At 30.5% G+C, this 14541-nt stretch overlaps 1 protein-coding gene and 2 pseudogenes across 1 annotated transcript; 2 read left to right on the top strand and 1 right to left on the bottom strand.

The window, feature by feature from the left end:
- The first annotated feature begins 818 nt into the window (after positions 1-818).
- LOC149877298 (uncharacterized) lies at positions 819-1651 on the top strand (annotated as a pseudogene).
- A 750-nt stretch (positions 1652-2401) lies between these two features.
- Positions 2402-14396, top strand: LOC149877297 (uncharacterized). The gene is made up of 11 exons (XM_090073781.1): positions 2402-3622; positions 3923-4246; positions 4572-4778; positions 5355-5465; positions 11653-11760; positions 12119-12259; positions 12344-12595; positions 12749-12915; positions 12991-13633; positions 13787-13959; positions 14060-14396. The coding sequence occupies exons 2-11, from the start codon at positions 3932-3934 to the stop codon at positions 14274-14276; spliced, it is 2334 nt and encodes a 777-aa protein (XP_089929907.1). The 5' UTR covers positions 2402-3622; positions 3923-3931; the 3' UTR covers positions 14277-14396.
- On the bottom strand, positions 7509-10520 carry LOC145183180 (uncharacterized; annotated as a pseudogene).
- Positions 14397-14541: the final 145 nt, after the last annotated feature.

Raw genomic sequence — 14541 nt, 5'->3', positions numbered from 1 at the left:
GCAAAACTTCAAAAAGTTGACGAGCTGCATGTGGTGCTCCCCTTATTTCTTTCTGGCGTGGCGTTTGCCGTTTATCAAGTCTCAGTGATGAGATAAAAGAAAACTACAATGAAGTGAAGAATGCACTGACTTCTGCCTTCTCTGCTTCTCCGCTTCTCCGCTAACAGCATATGAAGAGTTCGTAAATCGCCGCTTAAAGAATACGAGTCCGTTAACGCATATTTCGCAGAATTAACAAGGCTGAGCAAGCTAATATCATCTCACGTAAGCGAAGAGCGGATAAGGTGCGCATTTATTCTCAGATTACCTGACGAAGCAAGAAAACAGCTCCAAACTGCATGCTCAATATCAACAATGTCGCTGCACCAGATCGCTGAAAAAGCAAGAAGTTTGGTAATCTTACGTTGTAAAGAATCGTGTTTTGTTAGTCGCGTGAATCCTGTTGTCATTGGTCCAAGAAAGGTTCCTCAAGGAAACGGAAAAAAGACCATAACGTGCTACCGTTGCGGCGAGGATGGACATATCAGTCGAAACTGCAGCGAAGAAATTGAGAAGAAGAGGTGCTTTGTGTGTGGAATGGACAATCACCTGGCCCTGGACTGCTATAAAAAGTGTACGAACTTAAAAAACATGGAAGGGAAGCCACCCGTCTTTGTGCGAGCGGCTTCCCAAAAAATTTAAAACCGGTAACTCTCTGCGTATATGTAAATGGAAGAAAAGTAAAAGCATTGTTGGATACTGGATGCTCCAAATCAATTTTAAGTCGGGATATTGTAAACGCAAAAAATGTCAAACACCCAAGAGAAAGGGTTGTTACGATGAATGGAAAGTCAATTGAAGTAAAACACCAGGTTGTTGTTGATCTTTCTATAAACAATACCATCATCGATTTGGAATGCCTGGTTGCCGACATTGTTCCCGAATATCAAATGCTACTTGGTATGGACGCAATACGACTGCTTGGAGGTGTCCAAGTTGGGAGAGACGGCGAAACCATAAACTTCAATATGGAACAACTAACTATCGGTGCTACTGCAATCTCTCAAGAAAAAACGAATGAAGTATCCTCGCCTACTATTCAAAAGCTGATTGATAAAGACTTCGTAGCAGAATTCAAATATGGTTTGGATTTTAAGTTACCTGTAAAAATCATCGCCAAACAAATTTCTGGCACTGTTAAGTGGTTCAATGTCCGCAATGGCTATGGGTTCATCCATTGTAATGACACAAAAAATGACGTTTTTGCTCATCAACCAGCTATCATAAGTAACAATCCAAACAAGTACTTGCGTAGTGTTGGTGATGGTGAGACAGTTGAGTTTGATGTTGTTTAAGGTGCAAAAGGTCACCTAATGGTGAACCTGTGCAGGGTAGTAAATATGCACCCGATAAAAGACCAAGATTACCGAAGGAGAGGTACCCGAGGGGGTTATCGTGGAAATAGAGGATACCGTCAAGGTAAATCTGGAGCTACTAAATGAGATAAAGAAAATGATCCAGAAGATAAAGAAGCTCCTTTAGAGCTCAATGAACAACCAAAAAGACAAGACTTCAGAGGACTTGGTCGGGAAGAGGAGGATGTTGTAGATGCCGTCGTCGTCCTCAACGTAATGAAGGTTCTGGTAATGAATATGCATCTGCAGGAAATTAGCAAGGTCATAAAGAGGAAGGAAAAGAGGAAGTTTCCGAATAAGTATGCGGATTTTGTGATATAGAGATCAAAGGGCGTTGTAATTAGCGTAAATAATTGCATCATTGTTCGCGTCAGAGGGAGCGTTGTGCGTGTGTCATATATTCATTGTATAATTCATTGTACATAATTCATTGTACACAATGGATTTGGAAAACCTATATAAATTGTAAAAGCTGAGAAAAAGAAGTGAAAAATTTATAACTGAAACAGAAATATAGTCATCATGATATTACAAGTTCATATATATATATATATATATATATATGCTTGTATATATGTGTGTATAAACACATTCTTTTATAATGATTAATTGGATATTAATAGTTAGAATTTATTCTGAAAACTTTGTGGTTTATAGAAAACATGTTAACTATTAGAAAGAGTGCAAACATAACGTCAGCCAGACACTTTTTAAATCTAATCACAATTATTACAAAAAATCAAAATATAAAAAATTAGAACTTTTAAACAAACATCAAATAGACATGCATGGAGTGAAAGTGCCATGCAATAAGCAATTCTCTCCTTGATAAGTAGTATTAAAAAAAAGCTAAATTATAAAGTGTAACACAAACTTTACTTGAAAATAAGTGATATTATTATTGATTGTCAACTTACATGTATAATAGACAAAAAAAAAAAAAAAAATTAGTGTGTAGAATATATTCTTATTAAGTTTGAAGTGGTTAAATGAGTACTTTTTATTTTAGCTCAATGTGTTTTCAAAGCAGTATTCAACAGAGAGGAAGAAAACAAACTTGTTATGAACATTCAGCTGATGGAGAAGATATTTTTTAGGGTCAGCTCATTTAAACTCAGAAAGTTAGTATATGGACTGGCAGTTAGAAACAATTAGAAACAGTTTTAATAGCAACTTTGGGGTTGCCAGTTATAACTGGTATAAAGGTTTCATGGAGAGACACATTTCAAATATTAATCACTTAGTAAACCTTAGGCTACATCAGCCGCTACTAAAAGGAGTTGGTGGATATATACAAGCTATATGTTGAAAATATTTGGAATTATGACAAAACATGTATTACTTCAATTCCAAAGTATCTCTCAAAAAATGTTTTAACCTAAGGAAAGGGGGAAGTTGGTTTTCTTACTTTAGCTGATAGGAGTCAACTTGTGACAGAAGTTATTTCCTCTTCAAAAATGGGAGGTACATGCTGCCTGTGTTGATCTTCTTAAACAAATGAAGCCATAATTAAGTGATGGAGTGCTACCAGTGTCTGGGCTGAATGTCACACATGCGGGTGAATGCAAAAAGAATTGTTCTTCTTTTGGCTAAAAAAATGATTCAGTATTCTGGTGCCAAAACAAGCTCTTCAGCTCAACTTATTTTAGATGGACATAAATCTCTCACTAAAAATATTTAATTGATTACCATTTCGACAGAGAATGGTGTAATTGTTCTGTGAATGCCTCCTCATTGACCTTAATAAAGCCACTTTGCACTTACTATGATTACCATATCAGGAAATGTTTGATAACTAATCCTGGGCCTATGGTCAATTAATTTCAAATAGATATATTTTTGGCTCAGCCTACTTAAAAGCTTCCCCCAATGACAAATGCCAAAATCACATCACATTATCTCTAAGGTTTATTATCTCTGTGCCATAGCAGGAATTTAAAAAGTGACTATCAATGCAGAGAGTAAAAATGCATTCCTGACCTCCTCTCCAATAAATCATGCTATTAAACCCTCTGAGTAAAAGTGTGTGAACTGCATTAAAAAAGCTGGAAAGCTCAAAATAATTTTGCATTAAAAAAAGAAAATGCTGAAGCAGATGCACAAAACACTTCTAAATCAAATCAGAGGAAAATGATGAAAAAGTTAGACAAAGACACTCTCTGTCTATACCGTTAAGAAAATTACTCAACTAGTGTTTAAAGTTGGATTTGTCGTAGTGATTGCCACAAGTGGGTATATTACTCATGTAATGTATATGGCAAAAAACGTTATTTTTTCATGGCAAAAAAATGTTACTTTTTCATGGCAAAAAATGTAAAAAAAAATTTTGTCAGTTTTTTTGATGGCTTTTCCTTAATTACCCCCTATTATGTCCAAGTATCCCCTTTAATTTTATTTCCAAGGTTTACCATTTAGTTTTATTAGCATCTTTTTTTTTTTGGATATTCATGACAATCTATATTGAAAAATATCTATGTAATTGCTACTTCTTACTTCAAAATCCTATTTTTTCTAATATGTACTTTTAGGTATCTTGGATGATTAACATACTAAATGAAGCACATGCTCCTAATAAAGTTCGCCTTCCTAGACAGAGATTGACTGAAAATGATTATATACCTGGTTATATGAAGCAAACCACTGAAAGTTGTTCATCAGGAGGTGGAAGTAAAAGTGATAGAGATAGAAGAGTAACATCAGAAACAGTTTCTGGATCTGCGAGCTGTGGACAGAAGAAAAAGATTATTTTTATACCTAACTTTGAAAAAATAGATTTACCTAAATCTGAAAATCCATGGGTCAGACCTGCTGAACGGCTTAAAACTTTACCTGAAGAAGAAAAAGAAATATATGTATACATTTAAATTTGTTCAAAAACACTTGTCAGTGGTATTAAATAAACATTAAGTAGTAAATAATTTTAGGAACTTTTTATTTCACTTTATACTTATTAAATCACTTCATACTTATTAAATCACTTTATACTTATTAAATCACTTCATACTTATTAAATCACTTCATACTTATTAAATCACTTTATACTTATTAAATCACTTCATACTTATTAAATCACTTCATACTTATTAAATCACTTTATACTTATTAAATCACTTCATACTTATTAAATCACTTTATACTTATTAAATCACTAAAATAGTTTTTTCTTTAATTGTTTAGGAATTCACTAGAAGTGTAAGAAGAATATTGAACAAACTGACAGTTAAAAATTTTATTAGACTTCTTAAAAAAATGAAAAAATTAAAGATGGATACTAAAGAAAAGTTGGAAATAGCTGTTGGTCTTATATTTGAGGAAGCTGTAAGAGAACCTTTATATACTGAGGCATATGCTAATTTATGTCATCGATTAACTGATAAGTTAGAGGTAAGTTCATGCAACTTGTAATCTAAAAAATTCTTGAAACTTTGAGTTTGGAAATTTTTATTATTTAGTATTTAAATAACATTGCGCCCATAGTTTGTAAGTTCTGCTAAAGCATCAAAACTTGGTAGAAATTTGTTTTTTAAATTTATTGGTTTTTAAAAATAATGGCGGGTTTTTTCAAATTTAGTTGTGACTTGTTTTACTTCTCTTATATTTAAACAAGTTAATTATTTTTTTATATTTTAAGCATTTAAATTTATTTATAAAATATTATAAAACTATTCAGGCAATACCTGTAAAATTTCAGTTTGATAAATCTTTTAAAATGATTAAAAATAAAATTTGTTCGACAAATGTTTGATATTTAATAACATTCTTATATTTTTTTGTATTATAATTTTAAACATTTAACTTATATGTATTTTGAAATTATTCATTTACTTTTCAATCCGTACTTTTTCAACATTTGTTGTGTATTTGTTGCTTATAAAGGATGCATAAACCAATTGATAAAAATTATATGGTTTTATTTGAGAGCAAGTGCAGTTATTTTTCTTTTTTCTGTTCCACTTTAAGCCACCCGATATAAATGGCACAGCAGCATTTAAAAGAATTCTTATAAACTTGTGTCAAGATGAGTTTGAAAAAAACATATCGGAAGAAGATAAAAGTAAAACATTTGATACGGTAGGTAAATGTTTGTTAGAAAGTGCGTTCTTGAAATTATGTCTCAAAGTTTAACTTAAAATTAGGTGCTTTAGTTTTGAATTGATTTCTGTTTCTTTTTTATTTTTTCTCAAACCAACACTAAATGATTGCTTGTTTGTAAATTAATTTTATTTTTTTTTAAATTTTACTTTCAATAAAAAGCTATTTAAGACTGATAATGCTGATTAGTTTTTATGCATTTTGAAAAAAAGATTTGAACGAAAAAAGATCTAAAGGATCTAAACGTTAATAAGATCTAAAAGATAAAAAGGCAGAAATCTAAAGGTAGTAAGCAAAGCAAGTTAGTGAGAGGTTCGAAAAAGAATGGGCTTAGCTCTTAACAAAAAAATAGCTAGAAGACCAATTTTTAAGAATGGTAAGAAAAATGCTCTCCAAACAAAAAAGTAGGCAGTATACAATGTCATCCTAGGTTGAAAAGCCAAGATGAAAAATTTTGAAAATACCAGACAGACTTATTCTGTGCATTTTGATTTTCATTCTTCCCTCCCCAACTTGTGAAAATATTGATGTTACATTATCATGTATACTGATTTTAAAGTCTAATTCTTTTCCTGATAATTTTGGACATCTTTTTCAAAAAAAAAAAAAAAAAACTCTGAAAGTCATAAGCATACAAAGTATTTTGGAATAAGGTAGTCCCATTCACAATTATTGATAAAGTCACATTTGAAACATATTACGTGATAGCTTTTAAAAAGAAAACTTGGTCAAAGTTTTCATTGGTTCTCATTATATTGACCTTTAGCATTTGATTTCTCAGTTAACAATTAATGAAAATAAAAAACTGCCTGCCTCTTAAAACACATCACAAACTCAGAAGATTAACAAAATAAAAATTTTCATGCGTTTAAACAGCTAAGTTTTTCGTATTACAAATTTATTTTCATACATAAATCTATTATCTTATAAAAATATCTTTAAGAGATGTAATCGAGAAGCACTATTACGCAATTTCTTTAAGGATTTAAATAAAATAGGAGAAAGTAAGCAAGTAACTAAGTAAGAAAGTAACTTTTTTATAAACAAATAGGAGAAGGTAAGCGAGGTATCATTAACTTTTTTTATAGAATCTCAAAGCTTTGTATATAAAGCTTTAAGATATAAATTCTTTTTTACTTAATTTATCACAAATGACTTTTTAACAAAAAAATCAAAAGCCAATACCTACATTTTATAGTATTTTAACCCGACACCGCATACATTTTTTTCTTAATGGTTTAAAAAAAAAATTGAAATTGATAATAAAGACATTTCTTAGGAACAAAAAAACAATTGATGTGTTTTAAACCGCGGGTTTATTAGTATATTTTACGGTATAACTAAACATATGCATATTAATTTAAATAAACACTATGAAATTAAGTCAAATTCTGTTTGTTTCTTTAAATATACAATATGCGGTGTCGGGTTAAGTTAACAAAAATGATAAATAAAAAATAACTATAAGCTAAAGTTCTTAAGGGGTATTCCATGAGAAAGTGGGACAGGCATGTAACCCACCATCTCAGATTTTCTTCATACTTTGTGAAAATGATCACCAACATCACATAGATTACCTTGTAAAATTTCAGCACTGTAATCAAAATGGTTTTTGAGATATCGTTATTTCAAAATCACCTATTTTGGAGGATTTTTTTCATTTGGCGGCCATCTTGATTTTCGTGTTGTTTTTGTTTTGCATGTTATTGTAAAACTATACATGTGATCATACTGAAATTTTGCACCTTAATAGTTTTGATGATGAGGAATTAGAATATAATGTTTATTTTATATAAAAGCAATGGGAACAAAGTAAAAATAAGAATTGTATTTCACCTATAGTCTATCTGGGAAAATTTAATTGACCAAGAAGGTGGCCTGGGAAGCAAGGTAGCATTATAATTTTATCAATTTTTTTTACTTTTTTTTTAAATACATATTTTAATGAGTCTTTTGTTGAAAAAATAAGAGGTGGGTTTTTTGAGTTTTTTTATAAACAATCAAACAGATTTGAGTAATAAATTACGTTTGGTTGTTAGATAAATACTTCTTTAGAAATTCTTGAATCTTATTCATTATCATTAGTCTACTACTACTATGGCTGAGTAAAATTAAGGAATGGACCTTAGGCAAATCTTCTGTGTCTATCTGGTATCTGTGGCCTGTTGTTGAAAATGAAAGTGTTTTTAGCATAATTAGGATATGAGGTTTAGGTACCCAACAACAACCATCTCTGCTAGGCCAATTGAAAAAAGTGTTGGGTAAATAAGGATGCATGAATTTTACAAGGGCATCTTCATTGTTTTCATCAACTTCTAATACCAAACCGACCCACTTAAGCATATCGTATTTGCAGATATAATATTTTCCTGCTCTAGTTTCTTGGAGATATTGTATTGAACCTGTTAGGTTGAATATTAAATTGAATTCCTCCTGCTCAGAGACTCTTTTGACACATATGCTTGTTACATCCTGTGGAATAAATTGATGGAAACTTCTTGTACCAGGTAAAGTCTTTGCATTATTGAATCAGGGAGTCAAAGATTTACAAACTGAGCAAATATCTTCAGCCTTTAAAAAAATATAGTAGATGCCAGATACGTTGTCTTTAGAAAAATTGAACATTTCTTCAGCATTCTGAATTTGTAAGCCAGTTGGAAGTTGAAAACTTGCATTGGAAACAAGTCTTTTAACTGTCCCACCAATGCCATCACATGGTGACTTTCCATGTGATGTCGCAAAGAAATTCAATTCACATTGCATCCCAAAATCTTTAGCATGATAACATAAATTTAGGAAATGCTTGCAATTTTTGTACTGGCCAGCACAACCATCAGAAAAATAGTGGATTTTTTTTGTATTGGGGAACATTTCTTGTACAAATGTGACTGTTCTTTTCATAACACAATAAACAAATCCAACATCATGTGCTAAGTCATCAGATATAATACATAAAGATGTTGGTTGACTTTCAGTAGCACCCTTATCTTGTTTTGTATAAATAACTACAGGGTGTAGTGTGCATTGTTGTTGGTTCCAGTGGTAACTCTGGATTTCGTCTTGTATGACAAGTTTAAAGTTTTCTGCAAAATCAACCAAAACAATAATTTCATTTGGGGGTATCGATGACTTTAATTTATTTAAGTATTTACCTTGTGCTTTTGCAATATAAGAGTGGGATGTTATAATATCAAGCTTCTCACAAAGACCTTCTATGAATTCACCAACTGTAGATGTGTAACTTAAAAGCTCTGCTCTATCTGTTGTTGTCCACTGTTTATACTCAATTATTTTATCTTCATAAACTTCATCATTCTCTTCAAGTTGTCTTTCATTTTGTAATAACTTTGAGGTTACATAATTGATAATATTCTGAATTCCAGGGCAACTATTGCATCGATGGACCATGCATTCTCTTGACTCTCTACTACAAACAATGTTCTCAATAAACTTATGGTAACTTTTCTCCAGTTTAACTGCACTAAGCATAAGCTTTAGGTTCTGGTGTATTGTACAGACGCATACAGCATGGTTTCCTTTTTGCCCAGCATAGATACACCATTTTGGCTTCAACTGAGCAAATTTGGAAAATCCTATTTTGGGCTTAGGGTTTTGTATTTTAAATTCAGCATATAATTCTTTAATATTGCAAAGAAGAAATCGTTTTGATACATGTTTATTTTTGGATATACTTACAAAATCCTTTTTACCTGGCAATTGCCGACTGAACTGATCATTGCAGTAAAAGCTTTCCACTTTACCTATGACATCTGGGTTAATTCTAACAATATTAGTTTTTTCTGGAAGTTCTAATATGCCCTTTTCAGCTTTAAGTTTCCTTGCTTTAGTTATTGTTGACTTTGATGTTATAAATACTTCAGCTGCTTTATTTAAAGGCCATGAATCAGGAATCAAAGTCAAAACCTGAATCTTTTCCCTTCTGTTTGCAGTTTTTAGTTTTTCTTGCATTGAAAATATCAACTTATTTAGATCATCGGCTTTCTTCTGATATTCAACATTGGGCACTTCAGTAACTTCACTGATAGCTTTTTTGACATGACTTCATTAGCTTGCATTAATTTTCTTTTGCCTAGGGAAATCTTTGCATGTTGTGGGATCCCATGAAGTTTTACTGGTGATACATCTAAAATATCAAAACTGTTGTTTATAAGTTCTTTTTCTTGTGAAACTTCAATCTCCTCGTTAAAAAAATTTTGTTCCAGAGAGTCATCTTCACCATTGTGATCCTGTAATGCAGACCAATCATCTATTTTTTGTACCACTTCTTTTCGACAGGAAGGACACATTTTAAAACCAGGTGTTGTTACCACACCAATTGAACACATATCTTTTGCCAGTTGAATATTGATTTCTCTAAAACCACCTATAAGAGTAAAAATGGTCTACAAAAGTAAGCAGTATGATTTAGGAACTGAGAAAAAGAAACTGAAAAATTGTTAAACTATTTAAAAGCATAGTGTACAGTGGTGGCCAAAAGTCTTGGAACAAAACATTTAACGACCAAAAAAAATTTATTTTTGATCTAAAGTATAAATTTTGAAGGTTTGAGGTATATTTTTAAAGAGAATGTTGTTTAAAAAAATACTTAGAACTTATTTATTTTTTTATTTATTTTACTGTTATCGTTTATTATTTTTAGTATAAAAATTTATCATAACATAAAATATGTTGTTCCAAGACTTTTGGCCACCACTGTATGTACTCTTTGTAAAAAGTAGTTGCATAATTAGTTAAAAACAAATGATTTTACCTTTTATATTGGTTTTATGCCTTTTAAATGGGTCAAAGCTAATCTTTTGGGAATTAGCAAATCTGTTAAGTAAAAGTTGTTCATGATGAAAACAGATTTTAACATTAACATTCAATATTGATAACCCAGATCGCCATAATAATAAATTTCTATCTCTCTCTGAATAACTTGAAATATCTGTCAATCCAGTTGATTTAGTGTATACCATTTTATGGCATTGATCATTTGATAAAATACCAACTGTACATAAGTCCTTGCTCATTTTAGATACTACTTTTTATTAGTAAACTATAAATAAACACAAAATAACACTGACTGATACACAATCTCATTATCATTAACCTTTTTATAGATTGAATATGTTTTGTAATTTTTATTGAAAGGCTTATTTGTAATTTAACAATTAACTATGGGAAAAAAACAACAGCTAGTCAGATGACTAATGATTTGACTAATCCTAAGTCTTTCAGTTTAAATGTTCATTATTTTATTTGATTTAGTAAAAAACTAACTGACTAAGTATGTCAGTAGTATCTAAAAGGAAGCAAACATTTGATGATTTGAATAAAAATAGGTGAATATAGTTTTAATAGGAATAGGTGAAATAAATTTTACCAACTTTTCTTTTGTATAAGTTTTCTGATTTGATTAAGAAAAAGGAATAACCAACACATACCCACAATACTTTCAATCATTTTTTCACATAATTTTCCTATATTTTTATAACAAATCCACAAAAAACCCACATCTCAATTTTTTACAAAAGCATTCTTTAAAACATGTATTTTGATAACAGAAAAAAAAAAAAGACAAAAAAAAAAAGGGTTACCTTGGTTAACAGACCTCTTTTCTTGGTCAATTAAATTTTCCCAGATAGACTATAGGTGAAATACAATTCTTATTTTTACTTTGTTCCCATTGCTTTTATATAAAATAAACATTATATTCTAATTCCTCATCATCAAAACTATTAAGGTGCAAAATTTCAGTATGATCACATGTATAGTTTTACAATAACATGCAAAACAAAAACAACACGAAAATCAAGATGGCCGCCAAATGAAAAAAATCCTCCAAAATAGGTGATTTTGAAATAACGATATCTCAAAAACCATTTTGATTACAGTGCTGAAATTTTACAAGGTAATCTATGTGATGTTGGTGATCATTTTCACAAAGTATGAAGAAAATCTGAGATGGTGGGTTACATGCCTGTCCCACTTTCTCATGGAATACCCCTTAATGGAAGTTTTTTTTAAAAAAAAACATTAAAAATTTCAAATAACACATTTTAAATGTTAATTTTTTAAAGGTTAACTAAATGAACTTTTAACTGTATATAGCCATATATTATAAATTTCTTTCTTTTTTTTTTTTTTTTTTTTTTTTTTTAAGGAAACTGAGTCAAAAATGCCAAAAGATGAGTTAGACCACCAAGAACCAATAAATAGAAAACGAAGGCTAGGATGCATACTTTTTATTGCAGAGTTGTTCAAGCTAAAAGTTAGTTTAGCTGTTCTATTTTTATATGTTTTTATATTTTTTGCTATTTGCAGCATAATACAACCATTTTGTATATTCTGAACATTTTTCAAAATTAATTGTATTTGAAAAAAATTGAAAAAAAATCTGATCTTCTTTAGTAACTAAATAGAATAAAGAAGGTCAGATTGTTGTCAATCTTTTCAAAATTTGCCAACTTTAAATTCTTTTAAAATTTACATCTTAAAACAGTGTGTAAAAGTTTTGAACAAGTTAATCTTAAAGAAATGAACAAAAATATTTGCTTCATATTAAACAATTTATACTTAAACATAATAAATACAACTAATGTATTCTAAAAGTTGGTTCCCCTATTCAGATGATTTCGGAAACAGTCATACATAGCTGCATTAGTAGGCTTCTTGAATGCGAAAAGTTAGTGTCTGCAGAAAATCAATTGGAATGTTTGTGCAAACTTCTTGCAACTGTTGGAAAAGATTTAGATCATCCAAAATCAAAGGTGTGGCTCATGTTATTTTTGTTTTAGACATTTTTGCAAGTTTTTAACACAGTTCATGTAAAAATGTTTTCTTATCTGCTTCAGGTTGACCAATATTTTACTGAAATGAGCCAAATTATAAGTCGTAAGAAGATATCAGCAAGAACTAAGTTAGCAATAAACGATGTATTTGATCTTCGCAGTTGTAATTGGATACCAAATAGAAACGGCAAAGATCTAAAAACTATTGATCAAATACACAGAAAAAGAAATGATAATGAGATGATGAGAAGATATGAAGAGAAAGAAATGGAAAAAATAAGGCAACAGGTTGAAAAGAACGAAGCTCATAGAGAAGTATGTTTATTATTATATTAATCATTATCATATTGATGTTACTAAGTTTAAAATTGAAATTAAAGATATATCATCATTGTTTAAGATAAATCAAGGTTGTAAGCAAAAATTTTCGTTTTTTTTTTGGATATGTGATATGTTTATAATTTTTAGAAAAATGAGTCTTTTAAAAATACTTCTCTTGGTTCAGTTGGTTTTAAAAACTCATGGTCAATAGGAACTTGTGGTGGAAATAGTCGAAGTAGCAGTGGTGCGTTCACATCTGTGATACCTGATCAGCAAAACCGAACTCGACAAACTAGAATTGATAGCAAACTAGAGTAGGTTTTATATTTTTCTATTCCATTTATGTTAAATTTATCAATAATAGTTCAATAGAATCCTTTTACAAATAGAAGTCGTAAGTCTAATACTTCACGAAATTCAAGTGCTAAACATGTTTGTGATAATCGCAATGTCATTATTTGTGCTGCTCAAGATCTGACCACTAAATATAGTCAATCTCCAAATCTTCATGATGAAAGTTGGCGTTCTGGTTTTCATGTTCCTAACAAATATGTAGACATTCCTATTGATCAATGCTCTTCAGTAACAGAAGAAGAGATGAGAAAAAAGACGAAATCTATTGATCAATGCTCTTCAGTAACAGAAGAAGAGATGAGAAAAAAGACGAAATCTATTGATCAATGCTCTTCAGTAACAGAAGAAGAGATGAGAAAAAAGACGAAATCTATTGATCAATCTTCTTCAGTAACAGAAGAAGAGATGAGAAAAAAGACGAAATCTATTGATCAATGCTCTGCAGTAACAGAAGAAGAGATGAGAAAAAAGACGAAATCTATTGATCAATGCTCTTCAGTAACAGAAGAAGAGATGAGAAAAAAGACGAAATCTATTGATCAATGCTCTTCAGTAACAGAAGAAGAGATGAGAAAAAAGACGAAATCTATTGATCAATCTTCTTCAGTAACAGAAGAAGAGATGAGAAAAAAGACGAAATCTATAATAAATCAATATTTAAGTATAAATGACAAAACTGTAAGTTGCTTTTACGTAGCCAAAATGAATTTTTCACTACAGGTTTGAATCTTCTCTTATTTTAAAACTTTCACATCTTTGTTTATATATGTTATATTATTTATTTTATCTAGTTTTGTATATTTTGTCTGAGTTTAAAATATCCTTTTATAGGAGGCAATAGCTTGTTTGAAAGAACTTAAGTGTCCATACCTGCATTGCATATTTGTTGAAGAGGCGATTGCAATAGTATTGAAAAAGAAATCGGAAGAGAGGAAGTCTGTTGGTGGTTTGCTTCATGACATGATAGGTGAAAGTGTGATAACTGTTGATCAGCTATGTCATGGGTAAGACGTCTGGTGAATATTCAAATCGTTAAGGCGTTCTTATATATTTGTGTACTTTGTAAAATTGTATGAATGCATTTATTTTGAATTTAAAATGCAGACTTGCAGCAATTGTGAAGAATGCCCCATACTGGATTGTTGATGCCCCACATTTCTGTAAACATATTGGAGAAACGATTGGTCCTATGGTTTACGATGGTGTTCTTCCTCTTAATAGAGTGAAGGATACTTTAGAACCACTTGTCAAGCCAAACAAGTCTGGTGAGGTAATAGCAGAAGCTTTGTTGGCAGCTACTAAAACAGTCCTAGACATTTAGTATTGATTATTTTTTAAACAAAAACTTATCTGGAATTTATATAAATAAAAAAAAAAGCACTGAAAAATGTGTACAGTGTAATTTGGGAAGTTCATAAAATAAAAGCTTGATTGTATAAAACCTTTTTTTAAACATATTTAAACATTTTATTTTTTCATCATAAAACTCGCAAAGCTGTAAAATTAAGTTACGCCAAACAGGATATTATAAAAGTTTGATGATCAGTTTGTATTAGTGGAATCATTGATTTAATTTCCTGAAAATT

Source organism: Hydra viridissima, unplaced genomic scaffold (assembly GCF_058129835.1).
Source record: "Hydra viridissima isolate aposymbiotic clone 2 unplaced genomic scaffold, HvirCarnegie_v1 scaffold_16, whole genome shotgun sequence".
Classification (NCBI taxonomy): Eukaryota; Metazoa; Cnidaria; class Hydrozoa; order Anthoathecata; family Hydridae; genus Hydra; species Hydra viridissima.
The sequence above is the reverse complement of the archived record's forward strand: the minus strand, read 5'-3'. Positions and strand labels throughout refer to the sequence as shown.